This window comes from Ascaphus truei, chromosome 1, assembly GCF_040206685.1.
Source record: "Ascaphus truei isolate aAscTru1 chromosome 1, aAscTru1.hap1, whole genome shotgun sequence".
NCBI classification, from domain to species: domain Eukaryota; kingdom Metazoa; phylum Chordata; class Amphibia; order Anura; family Ascaphidae; genus Ascaphus; species Ascaphus truei.
Window position 1 is genome coordinate 208,840,728 of NC_134483.1, and position 25,144 is coordinate 208,865,871.

General features: G+C 42.9%; 1 protein-coding gene across 2 annotated transcripts in view; it reads left to right on the plus strand.

Moving 5' to 3' along the window:
* The first annotated feature begins 4,848 nt into the window (after window positions 1-4,848).
* Window positions 4,849-25,144, plus strand: part of CEP120 (centrosomal protein 120) — a 44,406-nt gene continuing 24,110 nt past the window's right edge. The window contains exons 1-10 of one of the 2 annotated variants that reach the window (XM_075600906.1): window positions 4,849-5,556; window positions 9,756-9,912; window positions 10,982-11,096; window positions 11,956-12,097; window positions 15,935-16,083; window positions 21,887-22,084; window positions 23,351-23,575; window positions 23,700-23,913; window positions 24,071-24,175; window positions 24,630-24,807. In XM_075600906.1, the coding sequence (XP_075457021.1) occupies window positions 5,508-5,556; window positions 9,756-9,912; window positions 10,982-11,096; window positions 11,956-12,097; window positions 15,935-16,083; window positions 21,887-22,084; window positions 23,351-23,575; window positions 23,700-23,913; window positions 24,071-24,175; window positions 24,630-24,807 (1,532 nt within the window). In that variant the 5' untranslated portion in view covers window positions 4,849-5,507. The remainder of the gene's footprint in view (window positions 5,557-9,755; window positions 9,913-10,981; window positions 11,097-11,955; window positions 12,098-15,934; window positions 16,084-21,886; window positions 22,085-23,350; window positions 23,576-23,699; window positions 23,914-24,070; window positions 24,176-24,629; window positions 24,808-25,144) is intronic. The other variant, XM_075600913.1, reaches the window with a different exon arrangement.

The window sequence follows — 25,144 nt, forward strand, 5'->3', positions numbered from 1 at the left end:
ATAAATACTCCCAATTCAATATCAACATTCAATCCCCTAGGGGTTAAAGTTTTCATAGTGAAAATCCAGTATGTCTCCCTTTGGTTAGTAGAATATTCCTAGAACATCTGGGAAATATAAGAAGAGGGGTAACCACCCATCTTCTATCTGAACATTTTATAAATTACCATCAAGGCAATACCACAGGACTTACATTTACAGTTTTGGAACATGTATTACCCCATTGGAGGGGAGGGGATCGTAATATTCTACTAACCAAAAGGGAGATATACTGGATTTTCACTATGAAAACTTTAACCCCTAGGGGATTGAATGTTGATATTGAATTGGGCGTATTTCTTTGAAACTATCTTATACCTCTAGTATTACTGTATTAAAAATATTTACGAAAACATTTATGTAGAAATATAGGATTACATATATTTCTGCTATTTTGGTAATATTATACGAATACCAATTATTTTTTTCCTGACTCTTTTTTCCGAGATAAACCACAATCGTCGTTAATAAAGTTATAATGTATTTTAGTTTCAGTTAGATATCTGTGATTTTTAGATATATTTTAATATGTTTTAATATGTTTAATTTGTTTCTAATTGTCATATGCCCAATGAGGTAATTTAATATTCATTATGTGACTATCTGCCCACTCTATTCCGCCCACTCTATTGTGCCGACTTTATCTACTTTCATTATGTTGTAATATGATTATATGAGGGAGGATTTAGGGGTAACTTAAGTGAGATACACCTGCCCATTCTATTTAGCCCACATTATTTACTTACACTATGTTGAATTGATTAGCCAATAGGATGTTAGTAAGAGGGAGGGCTTAAGGGTGTTTAAAGAAGGATTTAGCAGCCAATCAACACTCCTGACGAAGCCGTAAGCACTAACGGCGAAACGCGTAGTGTTTCAGTCCAGCAATACCCAAGAGAAGGAACACCGAGAATCCACTCCTATCATCAGGCCCGGCGGTTCTCGACGCACCGGAAGTGACGTGACGGGAGCCCTGGCATGGATACAGTGTTCCGGTGAAGCGGAGGACAACGAGGAACCCAGGGGATCGCGACTCACTGTGTACCTGTTACCCGCTATCCATTTACGCCTATCTTGATCATACAGAGTGTAAGCCTTTATTTGTATACCCATTGTCAGAATATACTACCGTCTACACTATATGGCCTTTTCTTTTCTTCCTTGGACGTTGGTGGCTGGTGGCTGGTGGCTGCTGCATATTCACAGGGCACATCCACCCCTAAAGTTGGATGGCTGCTTGATTTTGGCTACTTTCATGTGAACAACAGAAGACAGGGGTGCCCAATGCTACATCAAATTGACAAAACATATATGGTAATGAGTATAAAGTTTAAATACTTGAATACTAATAGTAATTACTTGGTTTTTTAGTTAAACCCTTTGGCCAAAGCGTCGTAAGCCTGCATACCAACGTCAATGTAAACCAAAAATGCAGGTCCTAACACTAAAACTGTGAACCCTTCCTGTTACCTCTGTATGAGGGGAAGGAACTGCAGTGAGTCCTGTCCATTCAGCAAGTTGTCAGAACCTCCCAAGTTAAAAAGGTGGGGAGGGGCGAGCTCTGGGGGGAGGTGCCACCTAACCTCCATAGACTGTTACCAGTCAGAAATTGATTAACACACATATTCCCAGATAGCTCAAACTCCTACATCCACCACATCATGAATATATATTTATGCAAAATGAGTGCTACTGAGCGTGGCAAATGTATACAACAGAAGACAGGGGTGCCCAATGCTACATCAAATTGACAAAACATATATGGTAATGAGTATAAAGTTTAAATACTTGAATACTAATAGTAATTACTTGTTTTTTTAATTAAACCCTTTGGCCAAAGCGTCGTAAGCCTGCATACCAAACGTCAAGGTAAACCAAAAATGCAGATCCTAACACTAAAACTGTGAAAGTTGGTGTGTGAAAGTGCATAGTTTATTCTATAATAAATATTAATTTGACATCTTATTTGCATACCCCAGGTGGTGGCAGTGGATAGTTATGATTTGCAATTGAGTAGGGGTTAAAATTAACTCACAGGTTCCTTGGGGAGAAAGGTGGGGTGGCTAGAGTAGCCGTGTGTATTAACCCTGGTTGTATAACTAAGTGTAGCTTAGCCTCCGGCCGCTACTTCTTTTCCTGGGCCCTACCAGTGTAACTCCTGATAGGTGCAGGCAGTGGATGGCCTAATTCCTTCAAAAGACCCTGTGTGCTTTTGCAGCCTTGGATACATTAGATAGATGTATCCAAGGGTGGGCCTAGCAACAGCCAGAGAGTGTCAGCCGGAGAGGTGGGTCCTGATAGGCCATCACATCCAGTATGTGGCCAAATCAGTATCCAGATCTGTCCTGTTAAGAGACAGAGTTACAGTCACACCCAAAGGGTATAAATACTGGCACTCTCACAAAAGTAGGTGTGTCTCTTTCCTCCCCCTGTGGAGTGGGTACCAGCTACACTTGGTCTCACTAGGAGGCCTAAGGAGGAGCACCATGCAGAGGAAGCAATGCCATGCTGTGAGATATGTTCCTGACAATAAACACAGTTGTACCATCACCAGTGTGATCACTGTCTGAGAATCAAGAACAAGGTGTCAGTATGGATCCTCCTTCTATTCAAAGGACCCATGCTGACTGGAGGCACTGCACCCACGACTACAGTAACCTGTAAACCTGTCCTTTTCTCCCCACAACACCGTGGAGCACTCAGCCTTTCTGTTGCAACACAGGAACAGCATAACACCTAAATGGAGTAGCCAGAGAAGCAGGTGACCCCAATCTCACTTAGGGTGGGAGTACAAGGGCTACATAAGTTACGTGCTCACTTGTGTGCTGTTCGTAGCGGTGGTATATTGGGACGGGTGGAGGAGAGATACAACTCATTTGAGGGACCTTTGCGGAGGTGAAGGGTGGGGCAGATTGAGATCTGTGTATTGATCCTTGTTCCTGTAGAGGAGATATTATCCATTTGACGGACCTTTGCGGAGGTGAAAAGTGGGAGCGCTTGCGGGTGTATTAACCCTTGTCCCATAATCAGGTCGCGTGCTAGCTGAGTGCCATACGTGACACCCCTTTTCAATAAATCGTGGACTAAGAATCAGAAGTATATGAAGAGTTAGTATATGTCGCTTATCCTCTGTAGAGCACCATATTCCTCCCCAGGACTACTGATATTTCAAGAATGTAACATTTTCTTTGAGGCTAACAGCCCATGATCTGGGTCCCATCTACAGCCTTCCAAAATATACAGCTTTTACGTTTTAGTGGCCATCAATTATAACCCCAGGTTAAAGCATATTTTAATCCCATCTCTGGTAACACAGAGGTTGACTCAAGATAACATCAGCCCTATACAACCCAGGCCAGGTTTGATAGGCCATAAAAACAATTTATGTATTTAGAGAGTGGATACTATTGGGCTTTCCAGTCTCTGTCTATCCCTGGGGAGATACACATCTTCTGTGCTATAGTATTTGCCCTAGTGTACCCTGACTGACACCCTGGTTAATCGGATGGGGCCTCCACTACCATAACTGGACCAAAAGCCTGAGTTTTCTATATAGATCCAATATTTGGTAAATACAAGTATGCTTGGTCTCCAAATGATTATTAACCCTGAGGTGGTACTCAGTGTGGGGATCCTGCCTTAGGCCTGTAATATAGTGTGCGTGCGTGCGTCAATTATAATTGGCTGTATTAGCCAGACGTTTCTATACTAGGGACGCGCACGCACACAGCCGTGAGTGGTGGCGTGGCAGACCTGAGAAATTACAATAAAATTGCATTTTTCCGCTGCTGCCACAACGCGAACGAATCACAGCGCGGCCTAAAGCTGTGGTCAGTCACGCCCTCTAACCGTGCGTCATCGCTTGCAGCCTACAAACTAAACGCGCACGCCACGTGTAACGCCGGTCGCGCGCCGCACGCGCAGCAGCAAGAATGACAAAACAAGCCTTAGGCTGAGTCCCCGCTAGCGCAGAGCGCGCTCATGCTTGGAGAGCGCTCCAAGCATGAGCGCCGGGTGTCCTGCTTGTGTGTGCGGGGGGCATTGCGGGTAGTTGAGTGCGCGGGAAAGTATATATTTTTTTGTTTATCTAAGTGCCGAGCGCGGGTGAGCATGTGTGCCTGCGCACAAGCGAGCACGCACAGCGTAAGCGGGGACTTACATATATCTATATCTATATATGTAACTGCCGCGGGCAGTGTGGGGACGCAGCCTTAGACTTTGCTTATAGTGCTGCCAGCGGCAACACGATGGGTGATGTCACCCGTCGCCACCGGCAAAAGTTATGTTTCGCCGGTCGGCGGCATTCCCGCAATTTGATTTGTTAAAGGGCCGTCACGTGACGCGACGGCCCTTGAAAAATCTAATTTTGCCGGCAGCGAGTTTTCGCTACGTTGCTGTCGCTCCGTCGCCGTCGCGTGCACTATAAGCGCACGCGGCGGCTGCAATGCTTTTGTTTTTGGGCGAATTCGCGTCGCCGGCACTATAAGCGGCCTTAGATTGGAAGAAGAAATGTATGAGGGAGATAGCGTAGTGAAAATGTTATTATCTTTAAAGATAAAACACACATTTCACACATCTCAACTCTTGAACCCTTATATATTTGACACTTAACAGGCCTTTGTGCTGGGCACTAGTGATGCTATTACCCATGTGTAATAACACTCCAAGCAATCAGTGACGCTTGGCACATCGACATGACTGCCTATGGGCAGCTGCCCAAATCAAAGATGGCCGCCGCCATGCTCGGGGCGTGGTGCGTGATAGAGTAGACAACTGGACTAACTGCGTCATCAAGTTCTGGCGACCTTCCGTCAGTTGGGTAGTTTGCGCTAGCTGACTCGCCTGCCCTCTCCCATTGGTCAGCTGTCGCGTGCGCTACCCAGTTGCTAGGCGGAAGTGGCTCCGTAGTCAGGGGGCGGAGTCTGCGGGTGTTTGGATTGGGAGAGAGGCGGCAAAGAGCGGAGTCCCGGCGGGTGACGTCTCCTCATACAGTGGCAAAGAGACCTGAGCACCCAGCTATCGCTGCTTCAGCAGGAGTGACCGAGGCGGCGCGCAGTGACACCCCGGGGGTGACCCGCAGAGCCCTCCCCGCGGGTGACCCGCAGAGCCCTCCCCGCCTCCCCGGGGGTGACCCGCAGAGCCCTCCCCGCCTCCCCGGGGGTGACCCGCAGAGCTCTCCCCGCCTCCCCGGGGGTGACCCGCAGAGCCCTCCCCGCCTCCCCGGGGGTGACCCGCAGAGCCCTCCCCGCCTCCCCGGGGGTGACCCGCAGAGCCCTCCCCGCCTCCCCGGGGGTGACCCGCAGAGCCCTCCCCGCCTCCCCGGGGGTGACCCGCAGAGCCCTCCCCGCCTCCCCGGGGGTGACCCGCAGAGCCCTCCCCGCCTCCCCGGGGGTGACCCGCAGAGCCCTCCCCGCCTCCCCGGAGGTGACCCGCAGAGCCCTCCCCGCCTCCCCGGGCCCTGCACAGAGATGGGGTACCAGTCAGACCAGCTGCTCATCGTGGTGTCCATCCTGGAGGGTAAATGCACTGACTCTTATTACAAACCCTCCTCGGGTGACTGAACATACGGGGCCTGGGATATGGGGTTATTTATCAAACTGCAATCGTGCTAATCGGTGTAATAAAGCACGGTAATTCCCATCCAATGTATGTTTCCATCTCTCTGTTCCCAGATTGGCACTATTGCAGGTTCAATGAATGAGCCACATAGTTTACAATTATTTGTAGATTTGGGCTGTGAGATCCCAGCAGGTTTTTGTTGTCCTGTTTCACAGCTGAGTGCTGCTTAATGAAACCTGCCACCCGCTCTGCTCCCGCCTGCCTGGGGTTTCGGTATGTGCTGCTGTTAAGTTTGTGTTTATAGTTACTGTTTTTGTAAGGTGCTAACGTGGGACCAGCGACTGACTCGGATCTTCTTCTCAACGTGCAATGACATTCGGCTCATTGCGTGCAAAAGAGCCTGTGATAAAGATGCTGTCCTTGAAGTGGGACAATAACAGAGATTTAAATCTCTGTGTTTCAAGCTGCAAACATTACATTGTGAGCAGTTCTGTGTATTTCTTATATAGTAAGTGTGTTTTGCTTTTGGGACCATGTTTTAATATGTCATGGGGTGACGGCCTGCCTTATGCGAGACTGCCCATTTATACTTAAGCGGTGAAGACAGGGCAGCTTTTATATCATAGGTGGGCAACCTACAGTATTATTCTATGTAGCCACAGGTGTGGCGAATGAGAAATGAAATTTGCCACACCATATAAAAATCTCCCCACATTACATAAGGAAAGCAATAATGATCCTCTACAAAACACTTTGCTGCCATCAGTCTCATTAGTAAATGGCCTACTGGGACACCATGAGATAAAGGTTACCTGCTGGTTTAATCCCTTTTTTATCGAAGCTTAAACAGGTAGGATTTCAGTACGTCCACCTGTTAACCGACATGTCACTTGAGATCTGTTAGCATCTGGCAAATGCAACAGGCAAATCCTGTTTAGTCTGATTTTTAACCCTTTTCCTACAATCATGAAGTGGATCATAGGTAATGACTTGCTTTGATTATTTGTCACTTTCCTGTGCATTGAGTAAGCAATAGGACATTTATCCTGAGAATTATATAAATTAAAATAGCTGGGGGAAGTGGCCTCTTCTGTACGTTAGAAGCCCTCTTGGGTTATTGCACTTATGCAATGAAAGTTAGGTTGCTGGATGTCTTCCACAATTTTCTAAGTAGGAAATTGTATTGCGGGTTGGGTAGAATCAAGTGGTGCACTATATGTGCTGCCAGGATCCCATTATAATGCATAGAACGGACTATACACTGTACTGTACATTGATGTGCAACTGCCTGGCCATAGTGAAACAGTTGATTTGACTTCATTCTGTCACATGTGGCTTTCTATTACAGCATCACGTGTTGGGGAAGAATGCAGATACCTTTACGTGATATCTGTGATTATACCAGAAATCTTGCGTGACGCCGCGCAGCTTCAAAACGAAATGCAGTGAGGGCGCACATACCAATCGCGACGGTAGAGCCGCAACGTGCTGCAAAGCTTCTGTCCCATGAAGAGATTTTGTTTTTCACAGGCGACGGCCGCATCACGTGATTTGCATGGCCAATCACAGTGCAACCTAAACCCCACCCTGCCTTTCAACCATTATCACCTAGCATACAGTGCTTCCACTGCAGCAAGGAATTCTGTGAAATTACATGCAAATGAGCATGTCACCTTTTTGCCTGAAATCCATTTATATTGAACCCATATAGCAAATGCTCTGCTGTTCACATAGCTTTTAAGCGCGGCATGGGATTAGATGCAAATCCAGTAAAACCACAACTGAGTTTATAGTGGAGAGTGGCTGTGCTCTCCGGTGCTGATGCTCACCTCTCGCTTTACCAAGCGGCTGCTTTAAATGTTCTTGCCCATCAGAGCGTGTGCTCTGGTAGGTGGGGCTTGTGGGGCGGAAGCGTGTCGGGAGGTGGGACAGGGATCTGTGTGATGGATATGTATGTATGTGTATGTATATGTATGATGTATATAGGATATATAGATATATATTTTGGATATATTTATATATATCACTAGCTGATATACCCGGCGTTGCCCGGGATGTAAATCCGTAATAGGTAGTATTCTGTATAAATAGGGGAACAATAGGTTTACTATTTGGTGGAAAGGTTGTATAATAATGTTGAAAAGAAACATGGTAGAAAATGTAATACGATGTTGTTTAAAAAGGGGTTTATTGTAAACACACCACAGTACAATGTATATTACACCACAGTACAATGTATATTTTGGTGACATAAATGATGTAAAATATTTGGTGTGTGTCTCGCTAGGGTGTGAGTGGGTGTGAGACGGCGGGTGGGTGTTCAGTACGGGTGGCGGGTTGGTAGTGAATGCTGGCTGTGGGTGGGGGTCCCGCTAGGGTGTGAGCGGGTGTGAGGCGGCGGGTGTCTGGTGAGTGCGGGCGGCGGCTGGTCAGTGATGTCGGTGCGTAGGGGTGGGAGGCGGCAGGCGTGTCGGGTGTGTCGAGTGGGTGAGAGGCGGCAGTTGTCTGAGTGCGGGCGGCGGCTGTGGGGCGCAGGGGTGTGAGGCGGCGGGTGGGTGAAAGGCAGAGGCAGGAGGCGGCGTGGGGGGCATGCAGGGAAAGGGGAAGGCAGGCAGAGGGGGGAAGGCAGGCAGGGGGGGAAAGGGTGTGTGTGTGTGTCTGTCACTGTGTGTGTGTGTGTCTGTCACTGTGTGTGTGTGTGTGTCTGTCACTGTGTGTGTGTGTGTCTGTCACTGTGTGTGTGTGTCTGTCACTGTGTGTGTGTGTCTGTCACTGTGTGTGTGTGTGTGTGTCTGTCACTGTGTGTGTGTGTGTGTCTGTCACTGTGTGTGTGTGTGTGTGTGTCTCACTGTGTGTGTGTGTGTCTGTCAGTGTGTGTGTGTGTGTCTGTCTGTCTGTCACTGTCTGTGTGTGTGTGTGTGTGTGTGTGTGTCACTGTGTGTGTGTGTCACTGTGTGTGTGTGTGTGTGTGTGTCACTGTGTGTCACTGTGTGTGTGTGTGTGTGTGTGTGTGTGTCACTGTGTGTGTGTGTGTGTGTGTGTGTCACTGTGTGTGTGTCTGTCACTGTGTGTGTGTGTGTGTGTGTGTGTGTGTGTGTGTGTGTGTCTGTCACTGTGTGTGTGTGTGTGTGTGTGTCTGTCACTGTGTGTGTGTGTCTGTCACTGTGTGTGTGTGTGTGTGTCTGTCACTGTGTGTGTGTGTGTCTGTCACTGTGTGTGTGTGTGTCTGTCACTGTGTGTGTGTGTGTCTGTCACTGTGTGTGTGTGTGTCTGTCACTGTGTGTGTGTGTCTGTCACTGTGTGTGTGTGTCTGTCACTGTGTGTGTGTGTCTGTCACTGTGTGTGTGTGTCTGTCACTGTGTGTGTGTGTGTCTGTCACTGTGTGTGTGTGTCTGTCACTGTGTGTGTGTGTCTGTCACTGTGTGTGTGTGTCTGTCACTGTGTGTGTGTGTCTGTCACTGTGTGTGTGTGTGTCTGTCACTGTGTGTGTGTGTGTCTGTCACTGTGTGTGTGTGTGTGTGTGTCTGTCTGTCTGTCGTTGTGTCGTTGTGTCTGTGTGTGTGTGTGTGTGTGTGTGTGTGTGTGTGTGTGTGTGTTTCTGCATTAGGCCTCAATTATACCAGAAAGAGCAATCCGGTGACAAACATACACATTAACGATCTGGCCATGTCTCCCTGCAGTAGTGCACATGTAGCGTCGCTACGATGATGTCACCGGATCGCTCTGCAGTTTCTGGTATAATTGAGGCCTAATGCAGAACTGCGCTGTTCTCAGGGTTTACTTGCCTTTGCTAATTTTTAACAGGAGTATCCTGGAATTTACAAATGCTTCTCTGCAGTCTTAATTTTGGGACATTTTACAATCTGCAACAATATCACAATTCCCTTTCTCCTGCATAGCCCTCGTCTACATAAGAAAATGTCAAAGAATAATATTTCCTAGGTAACCGTAATGCCCAATTATAAGCAGTGAAAAAATGCTAACTAATGTGATCTGATGGAGCCATGTCGTTGATACATTTGTTGTGTGGTGCAACCTGATAGGATTTTTCATATCGCACATTAAAGGAAAGGAACGTGTACTACATGAGCCACTGTTAATATCTCCTTGATGTAGCTACTCCCCTTGCTGACTTGGGTTATCTTCTTCATTCTCAGGGCGCCATTTTCCTAAGCGCTCGAGGCACCTGCTTGTTGTAGAAGCCAAATTCGATGGGGAGCAGCTGTCTACAGATCCAGTACCCCACTTGGAGCAACCAGAATTTGCCACAGAGTTAGCCTGGGAACTTGACAGGAAATCACTTCATCAACACAGGTTAAATTCCATGCCGTAGCCTACCATTATTTTCTCTTTACCAGCTGTTGAACCCTTCATGTTTCTGCAGAACCCGAGTGTGTACATGGGCTTGGGTGCATTTACTTTTACTAAGCCAACATGTTTCTACTGTACGGTATATATTAATTAAACCATTGACACAATTACATATAATAACCTTCTTGGGACATTAACCTGTCCGCTACCAAAGGGCTTCCTCTGGCAACGGAAAGGTTTTTTTGGAAGCTCTCATGCTCTTGTAAAACCCGCAGCTTTTCGCAGAAACACATTGTTACAAATCACCGGTCTTGTGTTTCTATTTAGAAATTAAAAAATGATGAGGCAAAGTGTTTTGTTTTCTTTGTGTGACTTTTCACTGGGACTTGTAAGAAGGTGCTCTGTACTTGAACAGACCTCTGTACTTTCACTGTTCCAAAATGTATATAAACCGTGTCCTCTTTCGGCTGCATCTGGAAGCAGTCATTTTATTTAAGATTTTAGGTGCGCACAACATATTCTCTACTATATTTGCAAAAAAAAGTAATGTTTACCAGTTTGTATGATGAGCTAAGAAATGAAATAATGTATAGAGTAAGTGATCTTTTATTTAGAAGAGGCCTTTATATTACATGATGGTTCATATCAGAAAGGTCTAAACTTCATAATGTAACTGGCCTCGCTGTTCTTTTCTAAAATATCATTATGCAATCTTGATTGTATAGGGTCTTTGTCTTCAAGTGCATAATTGCAAGCAGTGCTTTCCTGGAGGCATACTTATATGTTGATATACTTAAGTGGAACAACCTAGTGGCGTTAGTAGTTCAGCTGCTTATCTTCCTGCCAATATTAGATATTGAAATGATCTTGCTAGAAAGTCAGCTTTTTTCAGCACCAGCTCAATTATTAATGACTTTTGTGTTTGTGCTTTGTACCTCTTCAGTGTGTTGTAGCCTCAAAATATTTAAGGGATTACATTTTCTGATACTTTAAAAATTAGTTCAGGGCTAAATATAATTTGAAGACATATTTTTTTTGTAAACTTCAAACGACATCTTTGTTCCTGCCATAGGCTGCAGCGCACTCCTATTAAGCTCCAGTGCTTTGCCTTGGATAGCTTAACATCAGCAAAAGAGTCTGTGGGATATGTGGTGTTGGACTTAAGAGCTGCTCAAGAAAAGAAACAGGTACAGTATTAATATAAAGTATGCCGTAACTGTTTAAGGGTTGGAGCAATACATATAATAACATTTAACCTGACCAAGCTCTTAGAGGCTGGTTGTTTATAGTAATGTACGTATAAAAATAAAATAAGTACTGGCATTTAAAATATTTATGATGTGGGTATCCTCTCACACATTCTGAAAAGCACGATATTAAATTCTCCACGGCACGGGAAGTCTCCTCCCGACATCAGGTTCGTTTTTTTTTTGTTTTTTTTTTGCGCGTGTCTTGCTGTCCCCGTAGTTGGAAGAAGCATTCTCCTATGCGTTATACCCCTAGGAGTACGTTTGAGAAGCCAAATTCATTCACAGCATTAAAGGCATAGACTTCTGGCCTTGTTCGGTGAACTTGGACCGATAGTGATCGATATTTGCCATTCAAATTAGTTGCTAATGATGATTACGTAGGGTTTTTGCCATTTGGGGAATAATGGCCTGTTGAGTCAGTTTGTCTTTATTGAATTTAACCTATTGCCTGAGTCTTGAAAAAAAAAATCAGTTTGTCCATTTACATTTCTTCTTCGGTTCAAACCTCAGTCATTCCCTTACTCGGACTTTTCCACTTCCCATTTAATAACCAAATGTTATACCATTCCGGCACAATGACTGTCATTTATTTTAAAGCATGCTTTGTTTCTGTTAGCACTGTCTGTTATATTTTGTAGGACCCCAGAGAGCCCCATGTTATGTAATTGGGCTACATATTCTGGGTTACAGTGAGCTTTTCCATCAGAATCCGCACATTCATAGTTTGTATGTAACCTTATTTTCTCTGAATTTGTCGTCATAATGAAATGATTACTATATTTTGCACCTATACCAGGCACCAAAATGGCATCCATTACTGAGCAGCAAGTACACCAAATTTAAACCAGAAATACAGATTAATGTTACACTGGAAACTGACACCAAACCTACAGTGGATAGTTTCAGAGCAAAAGAAGCTCCTCCAAGAAACAGTAAAGGTATGTCACCAAAATTACATATACATATATAAATAAAATGTGCGGACATTGTTTATTGTATATATTTTTAAATAAAATGTTGATTATTCTATAATGTCTCAATAGTACTGTTGCGGTATTCACAACTCTGTGCTATGCACTAGAACTGTTGCGTTTTATCGTGATCACAAATCCGAGAAATTGTAACGTAATTAAACTTTTTGCTCCAGTGTTTTTGATTTGAAGAGTAATATACTGCTATTTAATATTGGCTGAAAAGGTTATTAAAGCAGCAGTTTCACATTTTTATTTATTTATTTTTTTAAGCGTATTGGAGCTAGAGGTGAACCACATTATTTTTTAGCTCTAGACAGGGGGACCCCTGGTTTCCAAGATACTGGCCATTCAATCGGCTCTCCAGCAGACACTCTGTTGGCTCACGGGATCCGTCCGATTTAGCAGTCACATTGAACTCCTGAAAAGAGAGGAACACCTCGGTTTCTACACTGGTAAGTATCTCGGGAACCAGTGGGTCCTCCGAGCTGAAAATAACATGTCTGGAGGGTCCCCTGGTCCAAGCGCTGATAGATGAGCAGCTGGGATTGCTGCTTTAAAATAAAAATGACATCAAAAGGAGATGAGGCCATTTCAGCCACTGCATGTATGTATGTATGTATGTATGTATGTATGTATGTATGTATGTACGGTAGTGCCGACGGTTATTCTAACACAAACCAGTGGCAATAGCCAAAAAGACCCAGGTACATGCTGGGTCTAGTTTAAGGCAAGTTTAAGGCATTTCTGCATTGACTAATGGCCCATCAGATTAACAGCGGGGATACCTAGCAGTCCCATTCAAACTGAATCCGATGGGTCATTAGTCAATGCAGAAATGCCTTAAACTTGCCTTAAACTTGCCTTAAACTAGCCAGGTTACACCCAGCATGTAACCGGGCTAGTTTAAGGCAAGCTTTAGAATACTCGTTGTCTCGTCTGTATGTATGTATATATTCTTTATATAGTGCCCAGTGTTCTCTGTGCTTTTCAAGTGACAGTACATTACAGGAAATTATAATACAATAAGTGCAACAAACAAAATCAAATAATAGGAAGGAAATCCCTGTCCTGGAGAGCTTAAAATCGATTACCTCCAAACATCTGCTATAAAAGGGATCAGCCCACAACGAACTATTTACAAATGTCTCTGTTTACCCCAATGTTTGTAATCCCTTTTGCATTGGATCATTCAAGGCTTGCTGTATTACATTTAGTAAGGTACAGCCTCAGTGGAGATTTGGACATGTTTTGATCTTTAAATTTTGATACTTTATTTGGTTAATTGTCCCATAGCCTGAAGCTTTACCCATTGCTTAGAACAGTGGTGTGCGCAAACTGGGGGGGCGCAAGATTGTTTAGGGGGGGGCGCAGGCTGCGTGCGGGGAAACCTGGGGGCGGGCAGAAGCTCCGTGCTGAGACTGATCCCTGCACACAGACAAGCCCTCCTCCTACTGTCTGTTACCCGCCCGTTTTCAGCAGCACATGGGGGGACGTGTGTGTGTGTGTGTGTGTGTTGAGTGTTGATTGTGTGGGTGTTGTGATTGAATGCAGCGGTGCACAAACTGAGGGGGGGGGGCGCCCCAGGCGCAAGATTATTTAGGTTGGGCGCTTGCGGCAAAACCTGGGTGTGCAGGCAAAAAAGATGTGGGCGTGCAGCCAAACAGAATAGTGTAGGTGGCGGCCACGTGATTCGGAGGTAGGGGGGAGTAGCACGCCCCAGCGCTGTGATGTCAAACGCCCCTCCTTCCGGTGTCTGCCCTACAATAGCTCCTGCTCTCCTCCACTGGCAACCTGCTTCGCTGCGATCCTCTGCAAGTGAAAGGGTAGGCTGCACTATATCAATCATACTATAAATGTACAGAAATAATTAAAAAAAAGTGAAAACACTTCCCCGCTCATGCTTGCAAAATTATGCAGGACACCCTGTGCTCATGCTTGTAGAGTTGATGTCACCGCTCTCAGCGGCAGAATGGACGCAGCCTAATTTTGCAAGAGCGAGCTGTTGAAGTATGTAAGTATTTAGGCTGCGCTTATAGTGCCGGCGACGCAACGTCGCCCGAAAACAAATGCATTGTCGCCGCCGCGTGCGCTTATAGTAAGCGTGACATGGCGACGCGATTTTTTTGAAGCCGGCAATATTTGATTTTTCAGAGGCTGTCACCTCGTGACAGCCCCTGAACCAATCAATGGCCTGGTCGCCCACGCCGCCGCAAAGCGAAATACAACTTTAGCTAGCGGCGACGGGTGACGTCGCGGGTGACGTCGCGGGCACTATATGCGCGGCCTTAAACATATTTGTATTTACATTGTATACCGTTTAATAAAGGTTTTTTTTTTTTTAATGTGATTTTGATTACATCAGGCAGGGGGGGCCCGAGAAATTTCATGGAGAAAAAGGGGGGCTCGGCATAAAAAGTTTTCTCACCCCTGGCTTAGATGTTAGCTCTAGCTTTGCATCTGTTAAACCAGTGTTTTATACAGTAGCTGTGGAATATATATTTTTTACACCTTTCTAGAGAAAGCGTCCTGACTCCATTTGCCAGCGTATCTATACGAAATGCAGTAATCCTTGGCACCAGAAGAAAGTATTTTGTTCATTCAATCCCTGTAAAAGGCCGATCCACTCGGAGCCCCAACTCAAAAGAACCATATACAAATAACTTAATTTTGGGCACCTTGCACAGAAAGACAATATGCCAGGCTTTCAATATAACTTCAGTAAACATTTAGGGGGATTCACCATTAGGACAATTTTAAACTTGATCCTGCTTTAGATGGGTCTTTTTATGAAACGTCCACTTGCTGCCATGTTTACAGCATTGCAAGTAGAAGGCAAAATCCAATGACTATTGTGCTGCTTATGCTTTTGTGTTGCTATTGTTGATGCTGAACAGCAATTAACTGTATTGGATGTAGACTGTAAAAATTACATTTATGTAAGCTATGATTTATAAAATAACATAAGTTTTCTATATAAATGAGTCAATTAAGTTGTTAGGGGCAAAAAATGCAAGGTACAGTATGTAGCAAAATACAAACGGCAGAGCCCATCAACATATGCCAGCCTAGTTCCCAAAGCCAGTATACGTCTCTGAAACACCATACTGCAATTACCGCAGCAATCTCTTGACTATTGTAGAGTCCATCTGTTTTTTTTTTTTGTGTGTGTGTGATTCAAACTATTTACAATTCTGCAGTTGCATTCCTAATTTATGATATTTTATAAAAAAAATAAAATCCATACTAAAAATGTGAGAAGGCCATGGTCGTTCACACCCATTAAGAAAGCAGAGATTGCCATGATAACCCCTAATGCCAGTGAAATAATAAAAGCAACTGAAAACCCAGGAAATATGTCTCCTTAAAACATAGCCGCTGTACACGGCATAAGCTGTCAGGATACATTTCTATGTGAATTTCAGTTTTGCAAGCTTGGACGCTTCAAACTTCATAGCCTCATATTTTGGCTGTGAATTGCTAATTCCGTATGTTGCTTTTTAGCTGAATACTCATTACTGATATTGGGCTAAAGCTTCGGTGTGCGTTATTAAACAATTTGTGCAGCCAAATGTAGGTTTACAATGCACAGACGCATCAACCCTTTGTGAGACATCTGAGTAGATTGGGCTAGCTGCTAAAGTGTGTGTGTGTGTGTGTGTTTTTACATTTTTTATTTTATTTCTTGGGTGGTGTGATCAAGAAATCCCATATCATGCATGTATGTAAATGTTTTAAATTCATTTGCTGAGCTTGCAAACAATCAAGTAAGCAATTTTGCATTAACACCATTATTTCTTGTAGTTCCTGGTGAACGGTCTGGGTTGGACCCAAAGAGCCTTGTTTCTATACTGAATGAAGCCGAGGGCTACCATCAGATTGGTCCCGCTGACTACTGCAGGGACTACTTCATTCTCTCTGTAACGGTTGCTTTTGCAACACAGCTGGAGCAGGTAACATTTTGATTATTATACAACAGACATATATTTTCTCCTTTTGATTTTACAATTTCATGATCTGTGGTTACATAGTAGATGAGTTTGAAAAAAGACTTCCATCCATCAAGTTCAACCTATGCTAAATTTAGACAACAGATACTTTATCCTATATCTATATTTATTGATCCAGAGGAAGGCAAACAAAAAACCCCATTAAGGGGAAAAATTCATTCCTTCCTGACTCTAATAATTGGCAATCGGATTAATTCCTGGATCAACATCCTTCCCATGTATACTTATTTGGTATATCCCTGTATACCTTCCCCATCTAAAAAGATGTCCAACCTTTTTTTGAACAAATCTATTGTATCTGCCATCACAGTCTCCATGGGTAATGAAGTCCACATTTTAACTGCCCTTACTGTAAAGAACCCTTTCCTTTGTTGCTGGTGAAATTTCCTTTCCTCCAACCTTAAGGGATGGCCCCGAGTCTGTTGTACTGCCCGTGGGATGAATAGTTCTTTTGAAAGCTCCTTGTATTGTCCATGAATATATTTGTATATAGTTATCATATCCCCTCTTAGACGCCTCTTTTCTAATGTAAATAAATCTAATTTAGCTAGCCTCTCCTCATAAGTTAGAATGTCCATCCCCTTTATTAATTTGGTGGCTCTTCTCTGCACTCTCTCTAGTTCATAATGTCTTTTCTTAGGATTGGTGCCCAAAATTGTACTCCATATTCAAGGTGTGGTCTTACTAGTGCTTTGTAAAGGGGCATAATTATGTTTACTTCCCTTCCATCCATTGCCCGTTTGATGCAAGATAAGATCTTGTTTGCCTTTGCAGCTACTGCATGACATTGGGCACTATTGCTAAGCCTGCTGTCTACAAGCACTCCTAAATCCTTCTCCATCAAGGATTCCCCCAATATATCTCCATTTAATTTGTAAGTCGCTTTTTTATTCTTGTATCCCAAATGCATAACCTTACATTTATCTGTATTAAACCTCATTTGCCATTTACCTGCCCACGTTTCCAGCCTCTCCAAGTCCTTCTGAAGAGAAATTACATCCTGCTCTGATTCTATTACCTTACACAATTTAGTATCATCAGCAAAGATGGAGACTTTGCTCTCGATCCCAACCTCAAGGTCATTAATAAACAAGTTAAAAAGCAGGGGTCCCAGTACCGATCCCTGAGGTACTCCACTCACGACTTTAGCACTACCTGAAAAATTTCCAGTTTTCAATCCAGGTACATATATTATTACTGAGTCCAACTTTCTTTATTTTGTACACCAACCTCTTGTGTGAAACCGTATCAAAAGCCTTTGCAAAATCTAAGTAGACCACATCAACTGCATTACCCTTGTCTAAATTCCTACTTACCTCCTCAAAGAAACAAATAAGGTTAGTTTGGCAAGAGAGTAAGGGTTATAAATTGAGTTTAACACAGTTGAGAGCAGGTGGGTCTTAACCCCTCTGCTACCAAGTGTGTTCACCAGCGCTCTTACCTAACAACTTCCATATACATACATTGATATATAAGAAAGAAGAGAGTAAAGGGATTTACACAGTAAAATCAAAAGCAATTATTTAAAAACAATTAATAAAATTATAATACTTAATCTATATGAAATTTCAGCTTGTTGTGTTTCCCAAATAAAGAGTCCGATCTTGATCTCAAATGGGTATGCAGCCTCTTTGCATCTGGAACCAACCTCGGGACCAGGAGAAACTAGAGACGGGATGACAAAAAAGAAAAAAGCGCAAGGCCCATAGAGTAGTATAGTTGAGTTTATAGTCATTAAAAAGCGGTTATAAACACCCACAGAAAAAAAGGTTGGTACAAGCACTTCGGTACTAATAGTGACCGCAGGAACAGGGGTACTTTTACTCGTCTGCTCGTTTGGGTTCGCTGATGTTCCGCCCGCCTCCTCTTTCCGATCGATGCTTCCTCCACTTCCGCGTCAGCTGACTCGTGACGTCAGGGGAACGTGCCCCTGACGAAGAGGACAAGCGCCCTGGAAACGCGTAGGGCGGACATTGCTGTGGTTGCCTGTGCTTGTTGGGAGTTACCACTGTACTATAGAGAAGACGCAGTGATCGGAGTTTCCGGATCGCCGAGCTCACAGTGGGAGCTGGAGACCGCCCTTAGTCCAACCCCCGACCGACGCCACGCACCGACGTCACGAGTCAGCTGACGCGGAAGTGGAGGAAGCATCGATCGGAAAGAGGAGGCGGGCGGAACATCCGCGAACCCAAACGAGCAGACGAGTAAAAGTACCCCTGTTCCTGCGGTCACTATTAGTACCGAAGTGCTTGTACCAACCTTTTTTTCTGTGAGTGTTTATAACCGCTTTTTAATGACTATAAACTCAACTATACTACTCTATGGGCCTTCCGCTTTTTTCTTTTTTGTTATCCCCTGTCTCTAGTTTGGCAAGATCTATCCTTCATAAATCCATGCTGACTATTACTAATAATTTTGTTTTCCATTAGGTATTCCTGAATATTATCCCGTATTAAACCTTCAAGTAGTTTCCCTACTATTGAAGTCAGGCTTACAGGTCTGTAATTTCCCGGTTGTGATCTAGCTCCTTTTTTAAATATAGGCACCACATCTGCTTTACGCCAATCTTGTGGTACTGAGCCTGTGGAAATGGAGTCCTTGAATATTAAATATAATGGTTTGGCTATTTACTGAGCTTAACTCCTTGAGAACTCTTGGATGTATGCCATCGGGGCCAGGTGCCTTATTTACTTTAATTTTTTCAAGTCGCTTATGAACTTCTTCCTCAGTTAACCAATTGTTCATTAATATGGAGGTTGTGGCTTCCTCCTGCGGCACTACTATTGAACTTGATTCTTCCCTGGTAAACACAGAGGCAAAGAATTTGTTTAATACCTCAGTTTTTTCCTTATCTCCAATAATCTGCCTACCCATCTCACACTGAAAGGGTCCTATATTTTCTTTTCTCATTTTTTTGTTATTAAGGTACTTAAAGAATTTTTTAGGGTTGACCTTACTTTCTATTGCAATCCTTTTTTCATTATCCATTTTTGCTAATTTGATTGCCCTTTTGCAATTTTTGTTACATTCCTTATAATTCTGATACGATGTCTCTGTCCCTTCTGACTTAAAGAATCTAAACGCCTTCCTCTTCTTGTCCGTTTCCTCCCCTACCTGTTTATTTAGCCACATTGATTTGATTTTACAATTTCATGATCTGTGGTTTAGTTGAATTTTTTACTCGTATATAAATACGTACTTTTTCTATGTTTTTTTTAACTTCTGTGTAGTGACTGTTCATTGGTTGGTGTTAAAGTTAATATTTTCTAATCCATAGGATTTCAGGCCATTTATAGTCATTTGCAGGCTAAGGCACGTTCTATAATGCCGGGCGCGTGCTACGTTAGTTGGCTGACGTGAGTCAGCCTTTCTATAGAAGGGCCGCGTGCGCGCACGGCAGGGAGAGGGGAGCCGACAGACAGCAGCGAACATGAAGAAATTCATCTTTTCGCGCCGCTGTGTGTGTGTGTATATGCATGGATGGATGTGTGTTTGTATGGATGTGTATGTGCGAAGTTTTTTTTTTTTTCTTTTAAAAAATCTTATCTAGGATTTACTTTCACTCACACAACCCATGCACACACATACTCGCACATACACACACACATACACATACACACACACACACATACCTTACCTGCAGCTCCCGGCACTATATACACGAAAAGCATGCGGCACATGCACGCGCGTTCGCATAGGAACGCACGCCCGCATGCTGTATATTACAGCCCCTAGCTGACTTGCCACATGCAAGGGTACCTACCTCTGTTTTTTTTAACTATGGATTCATAAAGGATAATACATATTTTTATCAGTCTTTTTGGTGTGGGACCCACTCTGTTCAGGGCTGTGCGTTGGAGTCTTTTTCCTTTTGACTTGCCACATGCACCTGAATGAGAATACATCAATTGATCTTTTAAAAAAAAAAAAAAAAAAAAAAAGTGTTGCTTGGAAACTGCATATAAGAGAAATGTGTAGCATTTTCTAATATGGAGAGACCAAAAAGATCCGGTGGGATTTGAAACGCTGTACTGGCCTGACACAACTGGCATGAAGGCCATTTTGAAAAAAAAGACTCCACTCCTTGTTTACTGTATTTGAACAAAGCATGAGATACACTTACCGGGAACACCATGCATGTATTTGTGGCGTGCTTCCTAGAAACCTGCGCTTTCTCTAAGCTGAAGGAGGTTTGGAGACTAAGCACAGCATTGTACTTGTACAATATCATTGTCTACAGAGGCATGTGTATTGGAATACACGCTGCCTATTGAAAAGCAGTATTGGATACCAAAACAAATTTGTATTAATTTATGTTACACCTAATACATCAAAATGTGATAGTGTTAAATATTAAATACAGTATTTTGGCACGTTGATTCAGATCATGTACAGTGAATACGGGCAAGTAGTTGTCTGTATCTACAATCTGTCCCGTCATGTCAACTAGTCTTATTATGCATTATGCTCGTTCAAAAATTACCAAAACCTGACCTGTTCAAGAGGATTTTACTTGTAACATCTTGTGTTTAATTTGTTTTAATTTTTTCAAGCGTGTATTCACCTGCAGGTTATACATATTTTCACTTGCATCGCCTACATAAAACTGCAGGATGTAATGCAAATGAACCACATGCGATAGGAGTTTCAGATGAACAGCCTGTAGTTTGTAGAAATTAAGTGATCTGTTTTCATTTTTGTAAGTAATTTAAAGCAATACGACTTGGGTGGAGGGGACAGCAGAATAAACACGTGTTTTAGATCTATTCAGCAAGGTAAGCACAATAACCACATTAGTTACGGGAGAGAGATCTAAAAATGTGACCTTGACATTGTAGACCATGCTAGTGAAGGTATCATTAATTTTATAAAGTAAGCGAGGAAAAATTCTCATTAGTGGTTGCGCACAAATGTCCTGTCTCTACAACCACTATTGCTAGATTGGTTAAACTGTTCTCCTTAGTATGTAAAGTGTCAGTACAACCAATCCAATATTTGCTAGGTTTAAAAAAAAATAAATAAAAAAAAGTTTGTTTATTTAAATGTATCTGTATACGCTTACCTGAACTGGGGGATCCCCCAAAGCTAATGCATGGTTCCCGAGAGAGTCATCGATGCAAAAATTCCTATGGTCTCAGACTCGTTCTGGTGGCCAATAGAAAATTGGAAAATCATTGGTAGATGACATTGCGATATTTCTGTTGGTGACCCCACGATCATGTTTGTTTTTTACTAAAAAAAACTACAAGATTAGGTCTATTTTTATCAACAACCTGGGGTCCCTGGAAGTCGCTACAGGTCCGCTCTGAGGGACCCCTCTGGTCATGGAGTTCAATCCATTTTCAGTGGAAAGGAAGACTCCTTGCTAAATGTTATTAAATATCGATGTCTATGCTGCAATTTTAGTTACAGCGTTACAACCTTGATCATTTGTAATACCCATCGGGTTTTTGTTTTTTTTCTGCTTTGTGGATATTGAAGCAGAGGAACAATGAGAAAGTAGAATGGGCTCAGTGAGTGATCTTAATTGTGGTTCACACTGGCAATCAGCTCTTACTAGTTTTGTTACTCCGCCTATTGTTTCCAAAAAGCAAATGGTCATTCAATCACCAGAAGCTTTAAATGATGCGGTTTGTTTTCTAATTTAGTGCACCACAAACAAAATGATTTGTAAAGTTATTGCATGCATTATGCTTGCATTGCTTCAGATGTTGATCGTTTTACATCTTGCTAACTTCTCCTGCAGTTAATTCCCAGCACTTTGAGGCTCCCAGAACCGCAGCCAGAATTTTTCTTCTACTACTCCTTGCTGGGAAATGATGTCACAAATGAGCCCTTCACCAATTTGATCAATCCAGACTTTGAGCCCGAGAGAGCATCGGTTAGAATACGTAGCAGTGCAGACGTGCTGTGCATGTATCTAGCTGTGCAGCCCAAACTTCAGGTAACCGCTTTAGCAGAATTTGCCTCTTTTTATATGCTAGCACAGGAGTGACCAACTCCAGTCCTGAAGGGCCATCAACAGGTCAGGTTTTCAGGATATTCTAGCTTTAGCACTGGTGGCTCAGTCAAAGACTGTACCACCTTTGCGGAAGTCTGGATATCATTAAAACCTAACCTGTTGGCGGCCCTTGAGGATTGGAGTTGGCCAACCCTGTGCTAGCATATCCAATCACCATCTTTCGTTTTTGAAGTGGTAATTCATTATCATTTGCAGAATGTAGATATTGTCGGCACTCTCGTAGAATGTGTGGCTTTTTAAATTCGGGTATATAATATATTTCAAATAAGGTGTCAAGCACATTTTTAAAGCCGTTGTCTACTTCATATTGCTCTCTTATGAACTTCTTGCAGTGAGTGGTTCAAAACCATTAGCAGTACAGGCATACCCCGCATTAATGTACGCAATGGGACCGGAGCATGTATGTAAAGAGAAAATGTACTTAAAGTGAAGCACTACCTTTTTTCCACTTATCGATGCATGTACTGTACGGCAATCATCACATACGTGCATAACTGATGTAAATAACGCATTTGTAACAGGCTCTATAGGCTCCCCGCTTGCGCACAGCTTCAGTGCAGGTAGGGAGCCGGTATTGCTGTTCAGGATGTGCAGACAGGCGCATGCATGAGCTGACGTTTGCCTATTGGGCGATATGTCCTTACTCGCGAGTGTACAAAGTGAGTGTCCTTAAACCAGGGTATGTCTGTACTGTGCATGACATGAAAAAATTCTGAATGTGTTACACATTGGCCAAAATCTATTTGCACTGTATTTAAGGAAGATTTATACAGTTCTTATACTTGGAAAACAGGGGAAGAGGGTTCTTAAAATAAAAGAATTTATATTTGTAAAAAAAAAAAAAGTCAAATAGTAAGTGTGAAGCAACAAAAATAGTGGTACTGTAGGTCTGTAAATCATTTAAAATAGTCATATTCTTTACATCCCTGTACCGTCACACTTTGAAGCAGATTGTTGTTATTTATCTATATGAATGTTGGCCGGTTAATGTTAAATAGGTTCTGATTAAATGCAAATAGGTTCTGATTAAATGCATATGAAGCATTCATAATTGTTTATATGAAAGGCTGTTGAGCTGAATGTTTTACTCCATAGCATGTAATTTTAAATGTGGATTTCATTCAATCTGTTTGTTGTGTTAACATACAAAAGAAGGCTTATTGAGCGCTCGTTTATTTTTTTACAAAGATACATCTTTGCTGTGGGGATCAGTCTCTTGGCAGCACAGAAATCCCTTTAACAGGATTACTACCAAAAGTCAGCACAGAATTACAGCACCACCCAGTGGTTCTTGAAGGTGCTTTCATCCTTAATCCACCTAATCGAGCTAAACAAAATCTGTCGTCTGTTCCACTGGAAATGTCCCCTACTATTGGAGTGTCAGTTGCTCTGCAAAAGGAAGCAATTCAACAGGTAAATTGGCTATAGAACTAATTGATTTTTACCTGAAAAATTATTTCATTTGTATTGGAAAGTAATTACTTTTCTTTGTCCATCGTCTCGTCCTCATTTAAGACTTGTTGTTCTTTATGCTTAGCCTTCTCATCACCCAAAGGAACAACCTGAAAACCTATTAACTGCAAGAGGTCCATCTACACCACCAAACCAGTCTGACAGTCCAAAGGAAGGACCCTGTGCCTTGCCACCTAAGCCTCCACTGTTCAGCAACTCCCCTCCAACCAAAGATGAAGCTACGGAAAGTGAAATTGAGAGCTTAAAGTCAGATAAGGATGTACAAGGCCTGCAGAGGAGTGAGTAACTCTGCATATTTAATTGCATCAATATGTTCGTGCTTACACAAAGTAGGGCATTTCAGTGCAGTGACTCTGGCACTAATTGTGTGCACTCATTTGGAATTTTTTATTGATGGTCCTTCTTTTTTTTTTTTTTTTTTTTTTCTCATTTCAGATGGATCTTGCAAGGAGGACCACCAACCTATATGTGAAGAACTAGCATCTTCTAAACCCCCAATCAAATCAAAGTCTCCAATGCCTTCTGAGCTTCCTCTTTCAAGTAATCTATTGTTGGCATGCAGTTATAGTTGTGGTCCAAAGTAAACTTTGAATTGTTGATCTTTCTGGCAGTTAGAAAACCTGTATGCATCTATATATTCTACATTTATCAACCGAAGTGGAGACTTGATGATAGTAATCATGTTGTTATACAAGTAAAATGTTTCTGCAGTTTGTAAATGCATAGCGAGTATCCAGTATGCACCATGACATGTTGAGACTAATCCCATCACTCCACAACTATGAAAGCTGTTTTCTGATTAATTTATTTTCGTACTGTGTTTCACAACCGGCTCTTCATAGCCCACGAAGCTATGTTTTGTGTGCATAAGCCGTTACTACTTGACTAATGTAGTTTGCTTTGGGCCATGTTTATGATTTGTGCAATGCATGGTTTGTGTTACCTGTCTAAGTTTACCCTGCGTTTTTTCACATGTTTTTATTTCTGGTTACAGTCACCCGTTCTCTAGTACCTGCTTCGCAAAGCGTTTTGGATGTGGCCAGGAGTGTTTCAGAATCGGCCTCTGTACAGAAAATAGCCGTGCCTCCTGCTGCACACCATTTTTGTTTTTCCGTTGATTTGAGAAGTATCCACAACACGGATGCCGGGTATCCTGTAAACTGTATGCTGAGGTATTTTAGCTTTGCGTAGTTTAAAAAAAAAACTTATATATATTTTTTACCTTTTTAAACTGTTGCTACCATCTGGTAGTTTTTTATTTTTGGATCATCTCGGGACAGGTAAATTTGTTCTCATTCTCCTTTGGCCTAAAGAGCCATGGATGAACCCGCAGAAGAAACTTCGCGTTCACTTTGCTTCTTCTAAGGCTCTTATTTGACAGGTGAATAAATCCAACTTAATGGCAGCAGTGTGGGAGCTGAAAAAACTCCAGGGAAAGCTCCTGGCTAAGAAATAATTTGTCATTGTCAATAGTTTCATTTTAACATGCCTTTCCTTAGCCCTGAAGGG